Source organism: Seriola lalandi, unplaced genomic scaffold (assembly GCF_002814215.2).
Source record: "Seriola lalandi dorsalis isolate HSWRI2012SDOR001 ecotype SW California unplaced genomic scaffold, Sedor1 jcf7180002054795, whole genome shotgun sequence".
Lineage (NCBI taxonomy): Eukaryota > Metazoa > Chordata > Actinopteri > Carangiformes > Carangidae > Seriola > Seriola lalandi.
Window position 1 is genome coordinate 218,593 of NW_019525348.1, and position 24,875 is coordinate 243,467.

Sequence of the window (24,875 nt, forward strand, 5' to 3'; positions counted from 1 at the left end):
CCCCCCTCCCGGCTAAGTTTCACTGCACCCAGCACTTCACCTCACTGTCTCAGCGTAAAACAATACGCTTCAGTATCTTCCCATAAACTTCAGGAGGGGATATCTCTGCACTGCTCACAGGAGCCTCGGACTCTCCACAGTAAGATACTGTATATTTTAGAGCATATTTCAATTAAAACGTCACTGTAGCTTTATAGATATATAATCTGTAACTATTCCACAATAAAATGTCTAAAAACATCTAGACCTATGTTCTCTATGTTGTTGAGTTGTGTTCTTACATTATCACAAATGTTTCCATCAATTCTCAAACCATGCGGGAAAAAGTTTTGTGTCTCGAGGAGAAAAATGTGTAGTCTTTAACAAAAGGGTTCTGCACCCGCCATACATCCACCAGGTTTAAATCTTTTATAAAACAATTTAAGGCTTTGGATGCAGAGTCTTGGGGGCCCACCATAACTGAGTTGGATTTATCCAAATTAACATCAATGAAAGCATTCATATCTGAGCCTATGTACAATTGATAATCGTTCAGCTTTAGTAGTTGTGATGTAATTGAGGGGAAAAACTCAGCCTCAAAGATGGTTGGTGCATAGATACTGACAAACACAACTTTTTTGCCTTGAATAGATGTACAGCAAAAAGCTAAGCGTCCCTTCTTGTCAGAGCCCACCTTTTCGACTGCTAGATTAATGTTGCGTTTCATCAATATCATCACTCCTTTAGTACGGGTGCCGTCAGCGGAAGCCACTACAGATTTATAAAGGTGGTTTTGAAATGAAAAGTGTCCTCAAGTCTAATGTGCGTTTCCTGTAAAAGTGCGACGTCTACCTTCTTTCTACGTAGATAATCTAAAACCTTTGTACGCTTATTTGGAGAGTTCAGGCCTCTGACATTAAATGACATTATGTTAAAACTCTCTAGTGAATCCTTGTTATCAAGATTTCCTTGACACTGGTGATTTAATTTGGTGGTGGAACCTCGGTACCCCACCCCACCCCAATCCCATCTCCCCCCTCACTTCGTAACATCAGTGAGCAACACTCAGCAATGTCTAACACCGAACACTGTATGTCCCCAATGTTAAATTACAAAGAAAATGTACCCATATAACCACATGTGAAAAAGGTACAGAGTAGCAAACCTTACTCTCCGACTATCCTGCCTTTAGCAAGCACAGAGCATATAACCGTTATAACATTCATTCATCCCAGTGAATACCATGGACTTGACCGTCACTTTGAAATGACGTCATCAGCGCCGGTTCTCACCTTGCGGTCGATAATGCAAACAAAAACAAAAAGCACCCGAGGTACAGTATAAACACATACGTCCGTAGTCTTCAAAACAAGATATTCCATAATTAAAAACAAATTAAACACTGACGGCATTTATTATCCTCCGTTCTTCATTACAGTGTTATATAATTCAAATCAATACACAGTATTGTCCTTTTACTGTTTAGCCCTTGGTGCAGTGCAAAAAATAAAAACACGGACGGGAAATAACCTTACAAATGTACCTCGGTTTTCATGACGAAAGAACCTGTTACAGCCATGGTACATACACTTATCAATGTTGTAATATTTTCAGTCACGGTTTTTATAACGTTAACTGTTACTGCTCACCCATTTCCTCCAAGCATCTAACTTTACTTTATCCCTGGTTTTCTTCCTCGCTGTCCCGCACCGACAGATTCAGGGCCTCTCTCGCGTCTTCCACCGAGTTAAACGACATCTTCTTGCCCTTGTAGTTTACCTTCAGAATCGCTGGATAGACGAGGTAGGAATCTATTCCTTTTTGTCGTAGTTTGGCGCGGGTCTCCCTGTATGCCTGACGCTCCCGCACCGTCCCCGGACTGAAGTCAGCAAAGAACCGCAGCTTGGTGCCGTCGGGGAGGGATGGGTTAGCCTTCCTAGCTCCCTCCAGGATCGCCTGCCGGTCAGCGTGATGCAGAAGTCTGAAGATCATGGTTCGGGGTCCCGACGTATTGTTAGAGAAGATGCGGTGAGCTTTTTCGACCTCCAAGGTACTGTGGGAGCTTTTAAGCGATGGTATCCATTTTGGCAACATCTTTTGAAGATAGCGCCCGCAGGTAAGTTGACCAGTCTCACATTGTTGCTCCTGGATCTGTCCTCCAACTCATTAATTTTCTTTTGAAGCTTGGTCAGCTCCGCGAGACAGGTGCTACTGTCTTTTTCGCTTTGACGCACGTTAGCTTGAATGCTATCCAACCGCTTGAACACTGTGTTGAACTTTTCAGCATGCTCCTCCAATTTCTCATTCAAAGACTTAAGGATAGTGCCGTTCTCCGCCAGGTGTTTCTCAATCGGACTTAAAGCTTGCTCAAGTGAGTCTTTTAACATGGAGGCTACCGTTTCCTGCAGGGACTCCATCTCCGACGCTTTTTAGCGTAGTCATGTCTTCCGGAGACTCGCTAACGTTAGCTTGTCTTCTGCTCGACAACTCCTGCTTCTTGGTCGGCGCTGGCTCCCTCTTTGAGGTCATAACTTAAGACTAAACCTTTATATACATTAATTGAGAGTATTTAGGTGTATGGGTCCCAGTAAACACACATAAAAGGGGCTATATTAACAGCGCTCAGTGTCGTGCAGCCATCTTGCCTCGTGCCTCACGTGAACCCTTTTATGCTGATTTGATTGAGAGAGCGCTAGATGCAGAAGTTACAGACTGTGTGTTTAACATAGTAGTAATTTTAACCCAAACCAATATGTTTTCCACGACCTGAACAAGTCATTTTTGTGCCTGACCTTCACCAAATTAGAGGTGTCAGATCAGATAAGTGTCATTCCACAGGGCATGGAGAAACACTACACTTTGTGACTTGCAGAACTTGTTGATCGTGGTGGCACTTTTTATGGGATTTTATGAAAATAAGTAAAAACAGAATTACACTGTAAAAGTGATGATCAAGGGAACATTTTGAACTGATAATCACTAATCAGTTCATCCTTGAGTTCAACTGAGCGTTTGTACAAAATGTGAAGTGAATTTCATAGTGAAAAAATTCCCTCAAGGCATTACATATTGCATGTACAAGGCCAAACCCGTGTTTTGTGAGGTCACCGTGACCACCAAAATCTAATCTGTTCATCTTTGAGTCCAAGCGAATGTTTGTGCCAAATTTGAAGAAGTTCCATCAAGGCATTACTGAGATATCGTGTCCATGAAGGATGGACAACCCGAAAACAATATGCCTCCGGCTCTGACTGTCGCTGGTGTGGAGGCATTACAAAAAGGAAACATGATATGATCATATCATGAAGTTATGATTCCATTAAAGTTCATTTCTGACAGTACTGAATTATTGCTGAGGCCTAGTAGTTGTGGGGAGATACTGGACAGACTGACAGAGTGATGCAGATTTCAACATGTTATATGAAGCAGGAGTCAGTCCACTGCTGTTAACTCACTGCAGCCACCAGCTTCAGTATCAGCTCTGCATTCCTCCAGCCTGATTCATTTAAAGATTCACCCGATCATGACTCAACTGGAGAGTGTGTTCTCTCTCACTCTCACATGTCTCCAACATCCAGATATAACACACACACGGCACACGTGTGTGTGAGTAATGCAATCCACAGGTGAGACCTGTGACAGGCTGGAAGTAGTTGCATGTTGACCCCACTGAGGATATAAACAGCAGCCTTAAAGTGAACATCTGCCACAAGCTGTCACTTAGAGAACACACACACACACACACACACAGCAGAGGGAGAACATAGTCATCTGACATCATATAACTGCAGAGGGGTTTCAACTTTACATTATTGATTAATTTGCCTATTAGTTTCTCAATGAATTGTTTGGCCAGCGAACTGTCAGTAAGCAAATCTTCACAGTTTAGAAGTTGAAACTAGGTCATGTTTGGCATTTTATCTTGGAAAATGACTTAAATGATCAGTTGATTATAAATATAGTTGCTGATTAGTGTTCTGTTGATTGACCAATCAAAGAATTGATTAATCATTTCCTCTCTGAATAGCAGTGTCTTCAGGTGAAGGAGAGTTAACGTAGAGGAGTGGATGCTGCTGAGGAGAGTGTGTGTGTGTGTGTGTGTGTGGGGTCACAGTGGTGCAGTCACAACAGTTTCCTCTCACACTATTTGTATTTCCAGCCCTCTGTGGATGGAAATCACCCTCACAGCCATTCTGTGTGTGTGTGTGTGTGTGTGTGTGTGTGTGTGTGTGTGTGTGTGTGTGTGTGTGTGTGTGTGTGTTACCACTAAAAGAAGTGAACTGGCGTGTAGCTGTAGTTGGTTGTGTGGATTCCCTGATACTCTCACTTTATACAAACCTCCGAGCCATTTCCAAGCTGCTGCTCTGCTGCTGCTGAAATCCACATTTTATAACCACAACGTCGTCTGACAAAATTACGGGACTAGAAAAGTGACATTAAATGTAAGCATTGAAGTCAAAACCTGAGCTGGAAAATAAAACACTGTGTTAAAGTTTGTCCTTAACAGATGATATGCTTTTTTGTTACTTAAATACAAGTCTACAATGCTACTAGCTACTCGGTGGTTCAAAACCTGCCCATCTCCTCCTGCAGTCTGTGCTGGGGTTTGATGCTATTTAGTATTTAGCATTAGCTCGTAGATGAGACCATGTGCAGCAGCAGTAACACTGGCCTCAAACTCCTACTGAACAAAAGACATCACAGAGCGGGAGACTCAGCAACCATTAACCACAGGTTAGCTACCTGACTAGCGAACATTAGCGCTTGTTCGAGCGCACCTCTGCCAAAAGAACATAACATACATTCAAGACTAACTTTAACCCAGACAGGTCCTGTGTGAAGAAAACAGCGGCAGAGGAGAAGCATTGTTTCCTCTTTCAGTTCAGGTTTTGTTTTCAAAGCCAAAACCCAATGTCATTGTTCTAGCCCCGTACACAACCACCATAAACATGGAGACAAAGACAGAGCTGTCTCTAACAATGGCAGACAGTGCAGTCCTTTTGGCTTGACCGGAACAGCAGGACCAGCCCTATGATGGCAAACGCCCCTGACTGACTGACTGATCATTGTTCCACCACTGGTCAGCCAAATGCCACGTGACCGAGTTTCCCCATTGGCCGCTGCTCTTTCATAATGAACTGGCACAGACAGATTATATTAGGGGGCATTCACAGCCTGCAGTGTTGCCAACTTGGAGCATGTGTTGTTACATTTAGAGACTTTCTTTTTTGGACAAATATGGCTACTTCGGACAGAGTCTCCAGCTGTGCCGTCTCTCTCTCTGTTCAGTGAGTGTCAGAGAAGTGGAGCACCATGAACCCACATGGAGGCTGCGCTCTGTGTGAGAGGCTGAATCAGAAAGATATTCTGTCACTTCTAACTTTCTCTCTGCTCACAGTGAATCCATCTGAAATCCCAGCTCAGTCAGTGTCTTTAACTGATGTGTTCGGCCATGTTGTCAGATGACGTCATGGTTATAGAAACAGGATTTTAGCAGCAGCTTGGAAGTGACTGCTGGTTAACATGCAGCCACGTTTCAGTCGCTGTTTCACACTTGTTTCGTTGTCATGACAACAGAAACAAAAAAACATGTCAATGAGAACAGCTTTATGGTGAATTCAGCTGTGTTAAAACGTAAGCAAACACATAAAGGGAAACCGGCTGACACTAGGCTTAATGTAAATATGACATGATGACGAAGCTGTTTACAGAAACTCCACAACAGTTTTCAACTCCATCTTCAGCTTCACACCCTGAACATATGTGCTCCAGACCTAGTCTTGTTTTGTACTCATGTCTCTACCATTTCAAACTGCTCATATAAGTGTCTTAGTGCAGACCACAGACTGGAGAAAAACATGGACCTGTTTGTCCTGATCTTGCCAGTTAGTGGACCTGACCTCCTGATGGAGCTGAGCTGCAGCAAGAACAGCTGACTGTCAGAACCTAAGACACTTCTCAAACAAAACACAGTTAGAAACATAGGCTACTTCTCCTCAAGCCATTTTCCAATGGAACAATAGTTCTCCAAATCACAATGGAGACTCACATTTGAAGAAGTGAAATTAGTGATTGAGACTTCCTAACTTCTTGTGAAAAATATATTTAGGTTCAATTGATCTCTGCCACACTAGTGCAAAAAACTTTTTTATGTGTATGTGTGAGTTTTTCCTTCTGTCCTAGTGTCCGTCCAGTCCAAATGCTTAAACCATTCTGCATCAATCCATTACCTGCAGTATATCCAATAATCCTTTGCAGGGTCACAGAGTGCTGGAGCTTGGACCCTGAACACATAACCAGCCTGTCATAGGGCTGACACATTGACCATTCATACTCACATTCATCTATGAGTCTCTAATTAACCAGACCTGAGTGTCCTCACACTGAGGAGAGAATTGGACTGAGGCTGCACAAACACAGGGAGAACATACAGACACCACACAGAGAGAACCCAGTGGGTTAGAACCTAGAACCCTGTTGTTGTGAAGCTAGGGTGCTAACCTCTGTGCTTATAGTGAGAATGCCTCCTATACTTGCTGTAAGTGTACACTTTTTCAAGAACTAAATGTGAATACACTCCACTCGATATTCAGACTGAAATCAGTGAAACCAACAAACTGTGCAAAGCCATTCTTTGCAGAGAAGGTGAGGACAGGTTTGAAAACAGCCAGGGAACCCACTGTGCTGTAAATGTTCATTCTATTATCTGCTTTGGACCAGTTCCACAACACGCAGCACTGACGTAGGGCAGCAAAGAGTTGGAAAACAATTCTATCAAAGAAGAAAAGCAGTCACACAGACTCCCTCACTGATGATTTTGGTCTTGACTTACTTATAAATTGAATGTTTTATCACATTTGTCATAGAAAATCCTGCTGCCTGTTTCACACAGTCCTGAAAAAGCAGCAGCAGCAGAGTCGTCTGTCAACTTATTAAATGTTAAAGTTCCTCCAGGCATGTTTTAAACTCTGAACAAATCCTCTGCTATGATTCATATTTAGTTCAACATGTTTTCACACATGAAAACTGGGTCTGAAGCTCATCTCCTCTTACTTCCTGATTGAGAAATGTGGATCAGGCCTTTAGCCCCGCCCACCACCTGCTGTCTCCAGGTGGACAGGTGAAAGAGCAGAGAGTATGAAGATGGTTAGAGGAGGAAACATCAGAGAGACTCAGTCACATGTTTGAGCCTCAGTCAGACCCAGACTCAGAGGAGGAGTCTGAGACCAGAACCAGAGACTAGCAGACGGATCAGAACGGTTAGCATAGTTAGCATCTTTTATTTGTTTATGTTGTTTGTTAGCTTGTAGCTGACAGAGCTTAACACAGTGTTAGCGGATGTGCTAATGCTAACTCTCTCTCTCTGTACTGACAAGGTTTCAGGTGTATTTAGCCCCGCCCCCGTCCCCACAAGTTGACAAGATTGGTTCCTGAGGTTTGTGACGTATGAAACCCTGACTGTCTGAATCTGTGTTTATGAGACTGTCATTGGTTCACTGCAGTTCAAGGTGGAAACACTCAGTCATGGTGTTGATGATTATTTCCCTCTTCATATGTCTTGTATTATATAAAACATCATATAGATGTTAACAAGGTTGAACACTGGATTTTCATTGGAGGGTCTTTAATTACTTAGCCTCCTGATGATTTTAACGATACACCCAAAAGTATCAATCTCACACATGATGAAGATTCAAATGGGATCGAAACGTTGTGTTTTTGAATAAATGTTGTGGTTTGGAGTCAGTGTGCAGGTGCTACTTTTTTTGTTGCTGTGATGCTGTTTTCCAAACGGCTTCACAACTACATCTGATGGCATATAGCTACATCCATTCAATCATTAACACTCTGTGTGTGAGATCATCAGAGGCAGCCGTGCTTGGATAAGCTGCAGTGATGTAGAATGGAAATCTGGCAAAGACTGAGATTCCATCACAACACCGGTGTTACTGATTATTTTTAGGGAAAGACCAGAGGTGGGTCAGTGGCTGGGGTCTACAAAATATCAAAATATTAGAAATATCACCATTAGTTTCCTGGACGACTTTACAAACAGTGTAAATAATTGTTGGTGTGACGGTGGTGAAAAAGAAACATCAAGGCCTCTCTGACTTTTTACAGTTACACTTCTACTGTCTTCTACTGTTCAGACTCTCAGAGATCATGTATGTTCCTCAACAGCTCCATCCTCAGACTAAAGACCTCTCCGCTCCCTCTGACAGGACAGCTGTAGGCGTGCAGGAGTCCTTAGATGATGTATAACAGTATAAGTGAATATTTGAAAAAGTGCCAGTGGTTGAGTCATCTCCAACTCTGACTTAAACCGTCTCTTAATTGTCCTCAGAGCCCTTGAATTTTTTCCCTGCTCGGCGTACAGCTCTCTGGTGTGTGTATGTGTGTGTGTGTGTGTGTGTGTGTGTGTGTTTGCACATGTCAGTGTTTTGGCAGGCCAGCGGGTTTTCCATTGGGGGAACTCCCCCCCTGCCTCCCTCTTTGCCCCCCCTCATTCTCACTTTGACTGTTCTCCCACCAAAATAAAAGCCTCTCTACACATTTTGATTCCAGATCATCTCTGTCTCTGTCCCTGTCTCTGTCCCTGTCTCTGTCCCTGTCCCTGTCTCTGTCCCTGTCTCTGTCTCTGTCCCTGTCTCTCTCTCTGTCCATGTCCCTGTCTCTGTCACTTTCTCTGTCCCTGTCTCTGTCTCTGTCCTGTCCCTGTCTCTGTCCCTGTCTCTGTCTCTGTCCCTGTCTCTGTCCCTGTCCCTGTCTCTGTCACTTTCTCTGTCCCTGTCCCTGTCTCTGTCTCTGTCACTTTCTCTGTCTCTGTCCCTGTCTCTGTCTCTGTCACTTTCTCTGTCTCTGTCCCTGTCTCTGTCACTTTCTCTGTCCCTGTCTCTGTCCCTGTCTCTGTCCCTGTCTCTGTCCCTGTCTCTGTGTCTGTCCCTGTCTCTGTCCCTGTCTCTGTCCCTGTCCCTGTCTCTGTCTCTGTCTCTGTCCCTGTCCCTGTCTCTGTCTCTGACAGGGACAGAGACAGAGACAGAGGGAGCAGCTGAAAAGAAAGGCAACAAATCTTTAACTTTTGTCCCACCAGCATCTGGGATAAAGATCACAAGGTCATGTGATGATGGAGCAATTTTAATTTCAACATCATGGAAAATATCAGTGGAAATAACTTCAATTTACAGACCTTCACAAAGAATCATGTGTATTCTCACTGGGTATTTATATGTATATGTATATGATATATATTATGTATTACCAACCTGATCAGTGTGCCATCAGAGTTTGTAAAAACCTTTAAGTATATTGACCTCTCTTTGGGTGAAACAGATTTTTGTTTTTAGGTTAAACTATCAATTAAATTTAAAATAAATTTAAAACACAGCTTGAGAGAATGTATGATTGAGACACTGTGAACACAGTCAGCACTGCTGCCTCTCTAGGTCGCACGATGCAAAAATGTGTGTGTTAATACAGAACGATTCAACTGTGCAAAGTGAAAAATTACACAAGAATACGAGTGTGTTTGGCCAAAAGGCTCAGACCGAACATGTTCACCTTTGTGTAGCTAAGATGAGGCAGAGTTTACTGTAAGCAGGGTGCGATGGAGCGAGAACTCACAGCTCACAAACCCTGTTAGCAGACATCAGCTTGATCAGTGTAAACTTAGGACTTAAAAAGATCAGATCTTGGTCTCTGCGTTTGAAGCGTGAAAAACTTTACATCCACTACCGTGTAAGGAAGGAACAATCCAGCCATTGTTGTCTGACTGTGGAGGCATGATGTCTAATGTGCTTTGACGGGGCTGTAGGTCCTACAGCTGATGTCACTGAGCTGGTGTCATGTGAGGAAATCCAAAGATACATTTCACTGAATTCATAAAAAAAAAGTTATATAAATCATAAAATGTTGGACGTTTTATAAAATGTGAGAGACAGCGTTTGGACAAACCTGGACTCATATCAACACAGGTGAGAGGTGTGAACACAACAGAGTCCCCTCATTACATTTATGATATCTTAGATATGATATGATATTTTAGGGGACTGAGCCTCTGTTTTACAGTAGCAAAGATTTTCCTTGTTAGGAAAAGTTCCTGTTATAGGTGTAGGTGTGAATGATGTGTGTGTGTGTGTGTGTGTGTCATCTCTAGATCTTTGTCATTTTAACAACATGTCAAAGTTGCCATAAGAGATCGGATATACATAGACAGACGTCTTACCTCTGATGGTGTGTTTGTTGGGACACAAGAACCACGGCAGCAGCAGCAGGTAGAGGAAATAAACCAGCGACAGGATGTTGTAGCGAAAGAGACAAGCTGCAAAAACAGAAAGAATCAAATCAAACAACAGAAGTGGTTCAGGGACACATTCAGATTCCACACATGACATGTTGCCTTACATACCAATATTTCCTGATCCCTTACCATACAACACGTCTGAGTCTGAAAACATGTGGAACTAAAACTTCCGTCTTATTCCCTATGACCACAATCATATATATAGTAACCAAATAGTTTAGTTGCCTAATTCAAACAAGAAAAAAATCCAAAACTAGGTCTGAAGCTCATCTCCTCTTACTTCCTGATTGAGAAATGTGGATCAGGCCTTGAGCCCCGCCCACCACCTGCTGTCTCCAGGTGGACAGGTGAAAGATCAGAGAGCATCAAGATGGTGAGAGGAGGAAACATCAGAGAGACTCAACCACATGTTTGAGCCTCAGTCAGACCCAGACTCAGAGGAGGAGTCTGAGACCAGAACCAGAGACTAGCAGACGGATCAGAACAGCTCTCTGTACTGACAAGGTTTCAGGTGTATTTAGCCCCGCCCCCCATCCCCACAAGTTGACAGGATTGGTTCCTGAGGTTTGTGACGTATGAAACCCTGGCTGTCTGAATCTGTGTTTATGAGACTGTCATTGGTTCACTGCAGTTCAAGGTGGAAACACTCAGTCATGGTGTTGATGATTATTTCACTCTTCATATGTCTGTATTATAAAAACATCATAATGAGATATTAACAAGGTTGATTTTCATCAGAGGGAAAAATGTGTTGTATCATATTGTTTGTGGTGGAAGACACTGACAAAAGATCTATTCTGTTGTTTTGTTGACTTTGTGAATGAGTCTGTGTCAGTTATTCAGACTGTGTGGAGAATAATTCACGACTGTCAAATTGAATTACTATAATAGCAATATACCTGACATATGCTTTAAATGTTATGAAGTTCACATAACGTTCATGCATTGTATTAGAGAGTGTGACAAAATAAAGAAATTCTGGAGGGAGGTGATCAATATAGTGTCATGATCACTTGACTCCAAGTTGGTACTGCTACACTTGTATCCATCAAACCTCACTCTGAGAACCAAAAACACACATTTCTTAATCACTCAGCTGGAAGAAAACTGTCACACCTACAACTGGTGCTTGGATCAAGGTCACTGTGCGATGTAAGTCCACGGAGAGTAAAACATTTACCTTGAAAAACAAATGCTTTAGAGGAAATCTGGAAACCATTTAAAGCTTTTCTGTACAAAATGGAGACGTAGGAGAGCTTCTGCAGGAGAACTCAGGATAAGATACTTATCAGAATAGTGAAGAACCTTGTGTCTCTTTTCTTAATATGAACATCTCACTCAACGTCTCGTGCTGATTCTCTGCTGTAATACCTGACGGTGGTTATGTTCTGTTTAACACTGTGTCTGCACAGGCAGCACAGAGCAAACAGCAGCTTCAGTACAGGCTCAACACTGATTATAGGTCAGAGAACAACACACAGTCATGGCAGTTTCATGCAGAACTAGGGTTGCAAAATTCTGGGAATTTTCAAAAATGGAAACTTTCCATGGGAATTTATGGGAAATTAGGGGAATAAACGGGAATAAACAGGGAATTTTCAAAATTGAAGGTTGGCTCTTCATAGGGAATTTAAATATAGTTGAAGAAAGTATATTTTGCATAATCTTGACTAAAACAAACAGATGCCATTCAAATACACTTGAATATCCATGCCATTCCTCAATCACATGCACAGAGCACACTGCTTACTGCATGGCTAACGAGACCACGCCCCCTACTGGCACCGTGCACGCCTCCATCACATGTACAGAAGATTTCTAGAAGACTGGACCACACTTTTGAGCCTGAAGCACAAAGACTATTGAAGGCACACATTTGAGCCTGTGGAATAAACATATATAATATATGTATATATATATATAATATATTATATAGTTTCCAATATGGAATATTTCCAAAATTCCCAAGCTTAATTTCCCATGGCAAATTTACCGGAAACTTTCCGGAAATTTACCGGACATTTTCCGCCCCTTTGCAACCCTATGCAGAACATGGAAGAAAAGGTCCTCTGTTTTTTGTGCTGACACATGGCGATAAACAGAGCAGCTCCCCAGCGAGCTGCTGTTTTCCTGCGGCACACCAAGGTTATTTCCTGCTATGGCCCCCAGTGGGAGGGAAGGGTGTGGCGGAGGGTCTGGAGGGTCCACTGCTCAGTATCTATCATTGAGTTCAGTGAAATCTCACACATTTAAACTTCCTGAAAATCACGACTTCATGTTCTTCATTCATCTTTTCACGTGTCATTCTCACATCAAACCGCAACTACACACGAGCAGATCCGCTGGTTACAACACCAAACTGCTGTAAAGTAACCACAGAAAAACCTCCGTGCTCATGTGCACATCATCGCAACGGTTCCCACAGTCGCATGAAAAGTCTGACATCACTTTGCGGCGCTCCACATGTCGAGAGCACAGGTCGACCAACATGACGCAACAGAGACAACTGACTGAGAGTGTTACTTTTGAAATCCTAATTCATTTGTGGATGTTGCAACATGAAGACACATATTCAGTTCGTTTCATTATCTGATTTTCAGCATTATTTTATGTAAAGCAGGTAAATCCAGACTGAATTTAACATTCGAACACATATTCAATTCAACTTTCGTTTACGTCTACGAATCATTGCATGACAAATAAAACAGCACACTGCTGTGCACAGGAAACATGATGACAGACAGATATTCAACATGTCTGAAATGAATTCGAAAGTGAATTATACTGTGGCTGAAATTTCAAATTGAGAAAGCTGGTGAAGCTTGATGAAGATGTTTTCTGAATTGGTTTGTGTTTTTGTCTGTTTACATGTGTTTTCTTATGTTGGAGGGCGGAGAGGTCTAGAATTCAACTTAAAAGAGACTTCATCTGTCTCAACTGTCAGTCCAAACCCTAACCCTGTGTTTAAAGGTGATGAAAAGTAGTGAATGTGATTGGCTATGATTGTCACAATCTCTAACACGCACATCTCTAATGTAAGATCATTGATCAGACCGCAGGAGTGCCAGGTGCAGCTGGCCGCACTTGTTCAGGGAAAAGAGCCTAAACCTAAGAAGATGCTTCTTGTTGCAGTTTGTGCATTAAGCTACAGTGAAGAGTAAAATGTGCCTGAAACACTCACTGGAAAAGTTACATTAAAAGATTCCATTTCCACACATATGTACAGTATCACTATACCTACATTTATTTTTCTCAAAATGCCAAATTTTGCTGTAACAAATATATTGATCCTGGACTATTGGAATTTAGGAAATGCATTACTATCCACTGGAGATCCACTAATCTGTCAAACCCTTCACGGGGTTTCAACGATTCTTTAACTCGACGTTTATAATGAGTTGAAAGTTCAAACCAATAAAACTAATGTGCATGTCTTTGGACTGTGGGAGGAAGAACCCGGAGAGAACCCGGAGAGAACCCGCCCAGGCACAGGGAGAACATGCAAACTCCCCAGGCCCGGGGTTCCAACACAGAAACCCTCTCGCTGTGAGGCGACAGTGCAAATCCTCAGATTTCAGAAGCTGGAACCATGACAACAGACTTGAACAGTGATCTGTCCATCAGCAAATCAATTCATTGACTCATATAAACAACATTTCCTCAGTACATCAACAGAAAACCATCACGTCTGGGAGACGAGGTTGGACGGGCTGATGCAGAGAAAAGCTCCACAGCTGTCTTTCTCCTGCATGTACAGTGTAAGAGGGATTTTATGAGGTTCTGCTGGCTTGAAGGAATTAAGACGATCTGCCAACATTAAGACCTTGAAATAAAGAAAATGTGAAGGCTTATTTCCTCCTGTTAAACACACGCAGTGATAATTACTGACTCAGCTAGAGTTAAGATTTAGATTTATCTCAGCCTGCTCAGTCTGAGCATGAAGGTGAGAGGTTTACTGCACAGGCTGCCGCCTGGCCCTCAGTCCTCTGCTACAGCTTCAATTCATTTACACTGCACACCAGCTCACATGCAAAAATACAACTACAAGGCTTCACATGTGAAAATACACACATGCAAGCACACACACACACACACACACATACAGGCAGAATCAAATCTGCCCATATGTGCCCTGAAAATCTATTACAATGTGTAGGCCTCCATAGTGTAGCTGTATAAATATGACTGACAGCAGCGTTGCCCCTGAGCTTATAGATTTAATAAGATAATTAACAAAGAAATTCCTGGATAAATTTTGAACATGCCTGCTGCTTGGTTCATATCGATCAGCTGTCAGATGCTGCTGCGTATTTGTGCAAACAGATGTGAGGGAGCACTGGATCGTAGCCAGATGTGATGGCGCCATTCATGTAGGAGCATCTGAAGCACTGCTGGTGATACTACTGTATGTGTTTGTGTGTGTGTGTGTGTGTGTGTGTGTGTGTGTGTGTGTGTGTGTTGGTAGAAACTACTTCACTTTTCCACCACAGAGCCTTTAATTGCTCCTCTGACCTTGTTTAGACTCTTATTTTGAAAGTGTATCCACGTGGTGGAGATGGAGTGTGTCTGTCAGTGTGTGTGGCAGTATAAATTGCTTCAGCTTTTATACAGCAGAGCCTCCAGCAAGCTCCTCTGACTCGTCCCAACACTTCAATAAAGACAATGATTTATTTTATGTGTTCTTACAGTTTACAGATGAGGTTCTATCACAGTTTAAAAACTCCCCTCAACTGTTTTTTAACTTCAGAGCTCAGTCTAACATGGGCGTCTATAGGAGCTTTGGACATCAGTCTCTGTACTCGGGGGATTTCATCAACAGACATAAAAGTTATCATAATGAGACCAACGCTGGAGGACAAATTTCTCTATGTTTTTATATATAAATTAACTATGAAGGTTGGAAATTGTTGGACTTAAAAGAGGTTGTCAGGTCTTTTTTTTTTTTTTTAGGAAAATTTTCAGCTATGGCAGTTAGAGTGCGTGTGATGTCATCACTCTAGCTCTGAACATTCTGTGCAATACACACCCATTATAAAATCTGAAACGGTCTAAAAACGACACAAAATGCGAACCTTGGTTTTGTGAAAACCATGATACAGAAATACAGATTCAACCCAACAAAAGCCTCAAGTCTTGTGACCTGTTTGTTTCTACATGAGTATGATGAAGCAGTAGACGCTCTGTCTCTGTGATATGACTCACACAATAACTGAGGCACAAACAAAGAATCAAACACCTAAGCACTTTGTTATTTCCTCCAGTTGCTAAAGCATGAAACCTACTGTCTTCCTTTCCTGTCTGGACGAATGAGACCAAACCCAAGGCAGGCTGCACACACCGTGTCTCCTACCTGGCAGTCTTTTCACTGTCCATCTGTTCAGCTCTTTAGGTCTGTCTCTCTTTCTTTCACCACAGCACTGACACTGAGTTTGTGTCGTTAAGTGCCGACGGCAGTAAAACGAACAGAAACCATTGCACACAATAGACACAGAGGGGGTATTGTTGAGTTTCCACCGGACTGTAAGTCTTTTGATGAAGTCATTTATTAAAGCCAAAGGTTGTTCTGGTGTAATCAGTAGGACAACACTGACCAAACATACCCAGCCCTGAAAAACCACAACTAAAACTCCAGGACTCCACAGCTGCTGCAGCTTGACTCAGATCCACGGTTCCTGTTCCTGGTCCTGGACTGATGTCGCTGACACATCCTTTTCTCTTTGTTTCACTTGTTTCCTGCTCCTTAAAGTCATAAGATTTAATGCAATAAATCACTCAGGTTCAACCATTCAATTCATATCTCTACCGCTATCAAAGTTCTAACTAAATCTTGACTTCAACACTTCCTGATCATCTATTCACTGCGGAGGGCCTTTTCTTTCCCACTGCTGTCCTTCAGCATGGCTTCCTCTCAGCCTGCGTATATATAGCTCCACCTATTCAAACCTTGGCAAAGCTTTTCCAACTTGCCACATAAACTAAACATCTGATTTAATTGGCCGGTTCTGGGGAAATCTGGGGTGTATACAGCATGTTTATATTGAGTGGATGTCAATAAAACAATGAGTGACCATGGGAAAAAAGAAAAAAGAAAGACAAAACTTCCATGTAGCTATCAGCGTGAATACTTAACAACCACTCACATTTACTTCAAATTAATTAAATCTTTCTGCACAAAATTGGTTTTATTCCAATTAGCTTTTCAATTTCTAAACATTAAAGCAAATTATTGCAAATAATAAACACCCAGTTTGTAAGTTGGGTTTTTCTGTTACAAATTTGATGAAAGGGTAGGAATAACAATCTATATTATAGAAAGGCTATCATTTTCCCTCAAGGTCCAAAAAGAAAGATTTGACTTGATGTGGACCAGGTGGACGGAGCACATTAAACCTGTAGGGTCAGATTTTACTTGATTTTACAGAGTGAATGACTGAGAATGTAACTTGTATTGTTTTATTGCATCTAACTCGCTCTTTATTCTTTCTTTCCCCCTCAACTCCTGGTAAAATCTGAGGTGAAAGCTTTCCATGTTCAATAGTAAATAATTAAACTTATTGTTATGAAAGGAAACCAGTGGAGGAGCCGGACTGTGAAGTGGTTATTAAACATACTGTATAACTTCCTGTTTTAAACATACACGATGTGATTCCCTTGCAGTAATATCCTGAACAACCCTCTGATGCGACCCATAGGAGTGTCTCCTGAAACAGCACCTCTACGGTGGCAGACGTACTGGACTTCGGTTGTCATGGTTACTATAATAACAGCCATGGCTTCGTTAGGTTTGGGAAAAGATGGGTTAAAATAAGTACTTCCTCAAAATTCAACGATCTTTGTTGTCATGGTTACAATAATAGCAATGTGGTTAACTTTGTTAAACAGTCATGGATAATAGAAACAACATAAACAGCTACTTTCACATGGGAATCAAACACCGCTCTCCTCTGTCACATTCATCCATCCACCACAGCCTCCTCCTGACGTGGACTCTGTCTCTCTTTATGCTACGTCACCGCACTTTTCTCTTTGCTCCTGTCATCATTACTACGACCACTAGATGTCGCCTAGCAACAAAACCTAACTATGATGTCATAATAACCTGCTGCACAGACCACCTATGGGCTCGTTGTTTTACAGGAAGACTGATGAAAAGTAACTCGATCTTGAAAAGTGAAATCAGTGGAGTGCCCCTTTAAACCACACTGTACTCATACTACTCTATTACAACATCAGAAAGGTTTTCAATCAGATAACATCTTTAATTTAGCTGGAGTGCCAGAGCTACGAGAGGGTTAGACCTCCGTTAGACTGGACAGCTGGACACCTGTAGTGTAGTGGACACAACAAATCAGACGGTACATGGATGGATGGATGGTGAAAATGACATCACACAGACCCTAGCAGACCATCACATACTCTCTGATGCTGATGCTCTTTTTGCATTGAGCTCCACTTATCAAACAACATTCACCTCAACTCTAATGGATGGAGACAGAAGACAAATAAAACCCAAACTAACCAGAAAGAGACAAAACACTGATTTGCATGATTCTGAATTGGGGTGAGGTGACGCTTTAATGACAGGGTGTTTGTATTTCAGGCTCTATCGTTCAGCTCATTGTGTTCTCGTTCTGCTGCTGCAGCCTCAGACTCGGCTCATCATTAGATAATCCAGGGAACCCCCTGTAAACCCTGGGAACAGAGTTGGCCGGGAAAGGACGAAAGCATTTCCTGTCTTCCATACAGCGTGTGACTCACGCAGTTAGTCACATGAAATGTTGGTGGCAGAATGCCAGGTTACCTTGTCCATTTATACTGTATATATGTCGTGGCCTGTGAGCTACGTCATATACAGGGGAGTGAATCACTTTGAGACGATCTCAACTGATTACTGGACAATGATATCATCCCTCTGTGTATTCAAGAAACAACTAACACAATCCTGTTCTGCAACAACAAAACAACGAGGAGAATATGAGAGATGGTATCAGTTGTATTTACCACAGTATGGGGTTGCTGTAGTATCCATAGATACTGGAGGCCAGCAGGGAAAGCTGCTGTTGCTGTCTCAAGCACCTGTAGAGTTCCAGCCCACAGTGAGAAGCTCAGATAGTCACGGCTTCACATCAAGGCTTTTGAGAGTCTCTGCGATGGACCAGATCAGACTGGACTGACCGACACATCCTAAGACACTTCTCACGAAACCTAAAGTAAATCAACTGTCAGTCAAGTGTTATCAGTGTCTTTATTAACCATGACATATGTAAATCATTATTAATCAGCAAAATTATCATTAAAACAGAAAATAAAATGTTTTATTTCTGATCATGTTTATCCCACGACAGAGTATAAGGGTCACACTGAGGACAAAAAAGTCTGACATTTTGAGAATGAAGTCAAAATATAAAAAAAAATATATAAAAAAAAAAGGCATAATATTATGATATATTATGTTGTAATTGCAGGTTGTGTGTTTTAGAGAGGAAGCTTTAAAATGAGGAACATGGAGCATCCTGTGAAGTTCTACTTTAGGTTTCGCTTATAAGGAGATACTTCATCTTTTGGCTCATCATCATCATCAGCATCAGCATCAGCATCAGCATCATCATCAGGACATTAAAAAGATTGTGAAGAAACTGAAACAGCAGCAGCCAGAAGCAGCTCAGGCTGCCACTGACTGTCCTTTCACCTGTTTGATTGGTTGATGTAATATTCCTAAAAATAATTTCTCTCTTGAAACGTTACATTTTTACATTTTCTTGTAATATTACAACTTTATTCTTGTAAACCTACAGCTGCTGATAGCAGGTCCAGCAGTGCACAGAGGGCCAGGCCCATACTGGCTCTTGAAGGCAGATACAGTTTCCAGTGGTTCCCAGCCTCATCACACACTCTGGCTGTAGAGTGGACATGACATGTAAATGTGTTTCATTTTGGAAAAAGAAAGCAAATGTTCCAAAATTCAGCAAAAAAAAAAAATGAGTGAAATGTAATTGTTTCTTATATTTTCTTATATACTCTGCTACTCTACTCACATCACACTCTGATGCACACTGACATTTAGATCATAGTTGCTGTCCATATATTTCTTTATTAATAACGTTTGTATTGTATGCAACTATGATTCTCAGAGCAGCACATTATTGTCCTGAACTACAATATCAGTCCCCACATACAGAACAAGCAGAGTCTTAAGGAGCTCCACCCTGTCGCCCGGTTAATCATCAAACACACCCAGAATGATGTCTATGGACAGACATGATAAGACTGTTCGACAGCACCTATCTCTGCGCAGCACTCGGCCCTCTCTGCTCATGTCTCCTCTGCATGTCTAATGTTCAGGTGCTGAGTTTCCCTCTGATGGAACAGCCATCGTGGTTCCGTTTGTTTTTCTCTTCATTGGCACATTGTGACATGAGATGTTGCAACACTTCACCGCACAGATCTCTGTCTCTCTGTCTCTCAGCACATTCACTCTGTTGAGAAGGAAATGCTTGATTCAGTGTCCGGAGCTGCACAAACCTGAATCTCACCTTTTTCCACCAATTTGAATGCAAAATTATTCTTGATTTCCAGATGAAAAAGAGGAGGGGACAATGTCATATTAAAGACCCCTCTGATGAAAATCCAGTGTTGAACCTTGTTAACATCCATATGATGGTTTTATATATTATTATATATGTTTTATATAATACAAGACATATGAAGAGTGAAATAATCATCAACACCATGACTGAGTGTTTCCACCTTGAACTGCAGTGAACCGATGACAGTCTCATAAACACAGATTCAGACAGCCAGGGTTTCATACGTCACAAACCTCAGGAACCAATCCTGCCAACAAATAAAAGATGCTAACTACGCTAACTGTTCTGATCCGTCTGCTAGTCTCTGGTTCTGGTCTCAGACTCCTCCTCTGAGTCTGGGTCTGACTGAGGCTCAAACATGTGACTGAGTCTCTCTGATGTTTCCTCCTCTAACCATCTTGATGCTCTCTGCTCTTTCACCTGTCCACCTGGAGACAGCAGGTGGTGGGCGGGGCTAAAGGCCTGATCCACATTTCTCAATCAGGAAGTAAGAGGAGATGAGCTTCAGACCCAGTTTTTGAGTTTTCTTCACTTTTTATGTGTGACAAATATGTTTAACACAATATGAATCATAGCAGAGGATTTTTACAGAGGGGGGGTCACACACATTTCTTGCATGAATCTTGAATTGTTGTTGATGCTGCACAACAGATATTATTTATTTGTATTTATACAAACATTGTTTCCTCATATTGAATATTTGCACTTTAGAATGACTGCAGGACAGAGCTGTGCAGTGTGTGGTGTTGGGTTTATTATGTTTGGATCATGTCTCAGAATGTCTCCACTTCTTTATTGTTCTTATCTTTATTGTGCATGTGCCTGTTCTGTAAATCGATTTCTGGACTCATAAAGTTAAACAAAGAAACACATCCTGTAGCTCAGGGATGTGTTTATACACTAAGACAAACGGACTCTCATGAGATTATCAACAGACTAACTAACTCGCAGGTGTCCGTCTGCCAACAGGGGAAAATATCACGAATACATGCCGGTCTTCCATGAAAGTGACTAACAAAGGGAATGAGACCTGGAAAATGATTTAATTACGTTGTGAATTCAAAGCTGTGATGAATGAATTTTACTGATTCAGTCAATCTTGTGTTGTGTAAATTCATCTGTGTTACAGTTCTTATTCATTTTCAATAGTTCAACTGCAATAACTTTGTTTTGTTACTTCTGTGTGGCTAAAGTTTGTCTCCAGACATGTTTTAAACTCCTCTAAAAAAAAAAAAAGAGTAAAAATCCTCTGAAAGATTAATATTTTGTTTCACATGGTTTTCAAACATAAAAAGAAAAAAAAACTGGGTCTGGAGCTCATATACTCAGAACCAGTATATGAGACCCATATACCCAGAAAGCATCTTTGCAGAACTGTTAGCATAGTTAGCATCTTTTATTTGTTTATGTTGTTTGTTAGCTTGTACGTAACTGGTAGTGGCTAACATAGTGTTAGTGGTTGTGCTAATGCTAACTCTCTCTCTCTGTACTGACAAGGTTTCAGGTGTATTTAGCCCCGCCCCCCATCCCCACGAGTTTACAGGATTGGTTCTGTGTTTATGAGACTGTCATTGGTTCACTGCAGTTCAAGGTGGAAACACTCAGTCATGGTGTTGATGATTATTTCACTCTTCATGTCTTGTATTATATAAAAATATATAAAATTTGTTGATGGAATGATAAATACAAAATATTAGAAAGTTTTTGTTCAATTAAATCTTATCTGCATTTATCAAGTCACGTGTCTTTTCATCGAATCGGATCATGAGCTGTCATTTTACAGTCGATACTTTCTTTCTTTCTTGGATCAAGTAGTTTCCATTGTGTCACTGATGTTTTCCACCTACAGCGTGTGACAGGTGAATTTATCCGAGCGCAGACATCAGGTCTGATCAGAGCCTGAGACTGGAACAGATGTCAGACACACACTCAGAATTAGATACGTTATCACCGACTGTGTTTACAGCTACTTATCTATTACACACACAAACACACACACACACAAACACCAGTAAGAAAACACAGTTAGAACATCTGAACAATGCATGTCCATTATAATGAGTGGAACAGGTGAACTAAGTTAGCAGGAACCTTGGATGGGGAGGGTCCACACAAAGCCTGACATTAAAACTTTGTTTTTATCTGTAAATGTCTGCCACATGTGTGATGCAGGAGCTCGCTGATAAATGGAATTTTGTCACAGCTCTGTCTGTGAGTCCCTTTTGTTCCTCTGTTCTCCCTGTTTCCCTTGTGTCTCCTCCTGCCATGTTTGTTTGTCCTTCAACCCTCATCAACCTTTTTAATCTCTCCGTGCTGGCGACAGTCAGAGCTGGAGGCGTAATGTTTTCGGGTTGTCCGTCCCATTCTCATGGACACGATATCTCAGTAACTTCTTCAAATTCAGTACAAACATTCACAAGGACTCAAGGATGAACTAATTAGAGTTTTGGTGGTCAAAGGTCAAAGGTCACTTTTTAGTCATTACTGAAGACTTCACACATACTTTGTGCTGACCACCTCTCTGTCGCCCCCTGACTTTCCTGTCTCTCTCTCTCACTGTGGCTGTCAAAATAAAGGCAAAAAAATGTTTTCTCTCTGAAGACAATGTGCATACATTAATCTTTCTGAAAAAAAAAACATTTATTTGATTTATTTATGTATTTTCATTTATTTTATTTGATAACCTTCTGAAGCACTTTAAGTTTTGTTAGTCGATCGCAGCATTAATACCTAGATGACTTTTCTTTCTAAAGAAATGTGCATTTCTTGTGTTCAAGAAACAAGTCATCCAATTTGAAATTATGGCCAGTTTGCCAATGAAACGTTTACACCTTACAAATTAAATGTTTTTCATGTCCTTTTTTTTTTCTTCATTGCACCTTAAACATACAGAACCGTGAATTCAAAACAGAGGTATCTGCCGAAATTTACCGTTACACCCCTAATGGTAACCATGGTAACCGTGCTTTACAACCACGCTTAGATCAAAGTCATGCTGCATTCAGATTGACTGTGTTTGACTTTGTTCTCTACATCGGTACAGTCTATAACATGAAGCTGACAGAGCGCTTTATACAGCACATTCCACTGTCCTGCTGCACCTCACTGAAACTGTCATGACCAACATCTACTGTATATTTAGGCTTTATGGAGACTGGAAATATTGCGTGTGTGTGTGTGTGTGTGTGTGTGTGTGGTGTGCCAGTTCCTCCTCTGTAATCAGAGGGCAGAAGCGTTCTGTCTCACTGCTCGTGAGGTGCCTGTTTCTCTCAGTACTGTTTCTGGTGATTGGACCATGATTGTTCTATCAGGGGGAAGAGAGTGCGTCATTTACTAAAGCAAGGCAGTGTACTACGTTTCTTTTCGGTTTGCCATCCGATATTATAAGTAAAGTATTATAAGTATTATAAGTAAAAGTGTTTTTAAACAAAAAAGTTTAAAGAAATATCTAATGGCACAGAACACCAACCCCTCTACAAATTGTTTCACTTCATAATATCTGACTATATGACCATTAATGAGGAGTTGGTTGGTTATTTTTTCTTTTTTTAACCTCATTTTATTCTTCAGCTACTGTATATGCTGTTTTTAGTGTTATTATTGTTTTTTGAGCTGTATTTAATGTTTTACTTTACTTTAGATAACACATGGAACTTGCTGTCATTATCATTATTAGTCATTTTACTGTTGTTTGTATTTGCTTTCATTTTCTTGTTCCCTTTTTTGTCTTTTATTTTTAACTTACATTGCTTTGTATTATATATGCACACCCGGAATGGGGATCCAAAAAAAGAAAAATTTCACATTGAAATAATTGAAATTGTTTTGGACCCTACCCCGCCTCATTGTCCGCCTGAGGTTCAGGATGTCCGACGGTGCCGTGTTCAGGGCCGTGTGTTTTGTGTGGTGTTAAGCTTTACGAGCCTCTAGCTGCAGAAGGCTAAACCCAGTCTGCCCTTAAACTCAGCTTTTAAAATCTCTCAAATTTGGCTCGCTGGATCCTGCTGAGAAGATTAGGCTTAAAGAGATGAAACCACAATACGCAGTGAACTGGCTGGAAAATGTGGGTTTTTACATTCCTCTTGTCCTTTTCCTTCTGTGCTGAACATCTCCAGGGCAGCGCCCAGGCACGCAGAGGTGAGCTCGCAGCCACGGCTGGCAAAGCAACAACAAGCATATCTTCTGCTCTCTCTCCCGAACGCAGCTACTTTACATTCACTTATGATGCAGACAGACCTGTGTGTGTGTGTGTGTGTGTTTTATTCCACACTTCACATCGACTGGAAAAACCAACAGGAGAGCAGTGAAGCTACATGTGATGAAGGTGCTGTCCAACTCCACTTTTTTGGAATGGAACATTCTCTCTCTCTCTCTCTCTCTCTCTCCCCCTCTCTGTGTGTGTATATGTGTGTGTGTGTGTGTGTATGTGTGTGTGCGTGTGTGTGTATGTGCTTTCCTGTTTTTGTGGAAAGAAAATGGCAAAACAGACATTAATAATTTTCACTCATTCTCCCTTTTTCTTTCTCTCTCTATCTCTCTCTCACACACACACACACACACACACACACACACACACACACAGAGAGAGAGATTCTAATTACACAATGTGTTGTGCTGGTGCTGAAGGTAATTTATGGGTAGTTGATGTTAAAACCATTGGTCCCCTGTGTGTACATGTTAGCACTGAGGTCGCTGCAGGGTTCCCGCCGCGGCCCCACGGCTTCCATGACAGTGAAAACAAACACACCACACATGTACGCGATGATTACAGGAGCCTCAGCTCATTGGACAGTGATCAGAAATCTGACAGCAGCTGCGAAAGCAAATGAAAAGTACGCCGAACGTAACGTAGAAGGGAAAACATGGAGGTTTGCAGCCAGCTGTCACTAAAGGACAGAGGTGGAAAGTAACGAAATACATTTACTCACGTTACTGTATTGAATACTTTTTTTGAGTATTTTCTATTTTTTAAGTACAATTTAAAATCGGTATTTTGTATTTTACTTGAG

The 24,875-nt window shown here is 41.5% G+C and overlaps 1 protein-coding gene across 2 annotated transcripts in view; it reads right to left on the reverse strand.

Moving 5' to 3' along the window:
• Nucleotides 1-24,875, reverse strand: part of piezo1 (piezo type mechanosensitive ion channel component 1 (Er blood group)) — a 96,596-nt gene that overhangs the window by 60,364 nt on the left and 11,357 nt on the right. For both annotated transcript variants that reach the window (XM_087179139.1, XM_023425779.2), the window contains exon 2: nt 10,202-10,297. In XM_087179139.1, coding sequence (XP_087035265.1) covers nt 10,202-10,297 — 96 coding nt within the window. The remainder of the gene's footprint in view (nt 1-10,201; nt 10,298-24,875) is intronic.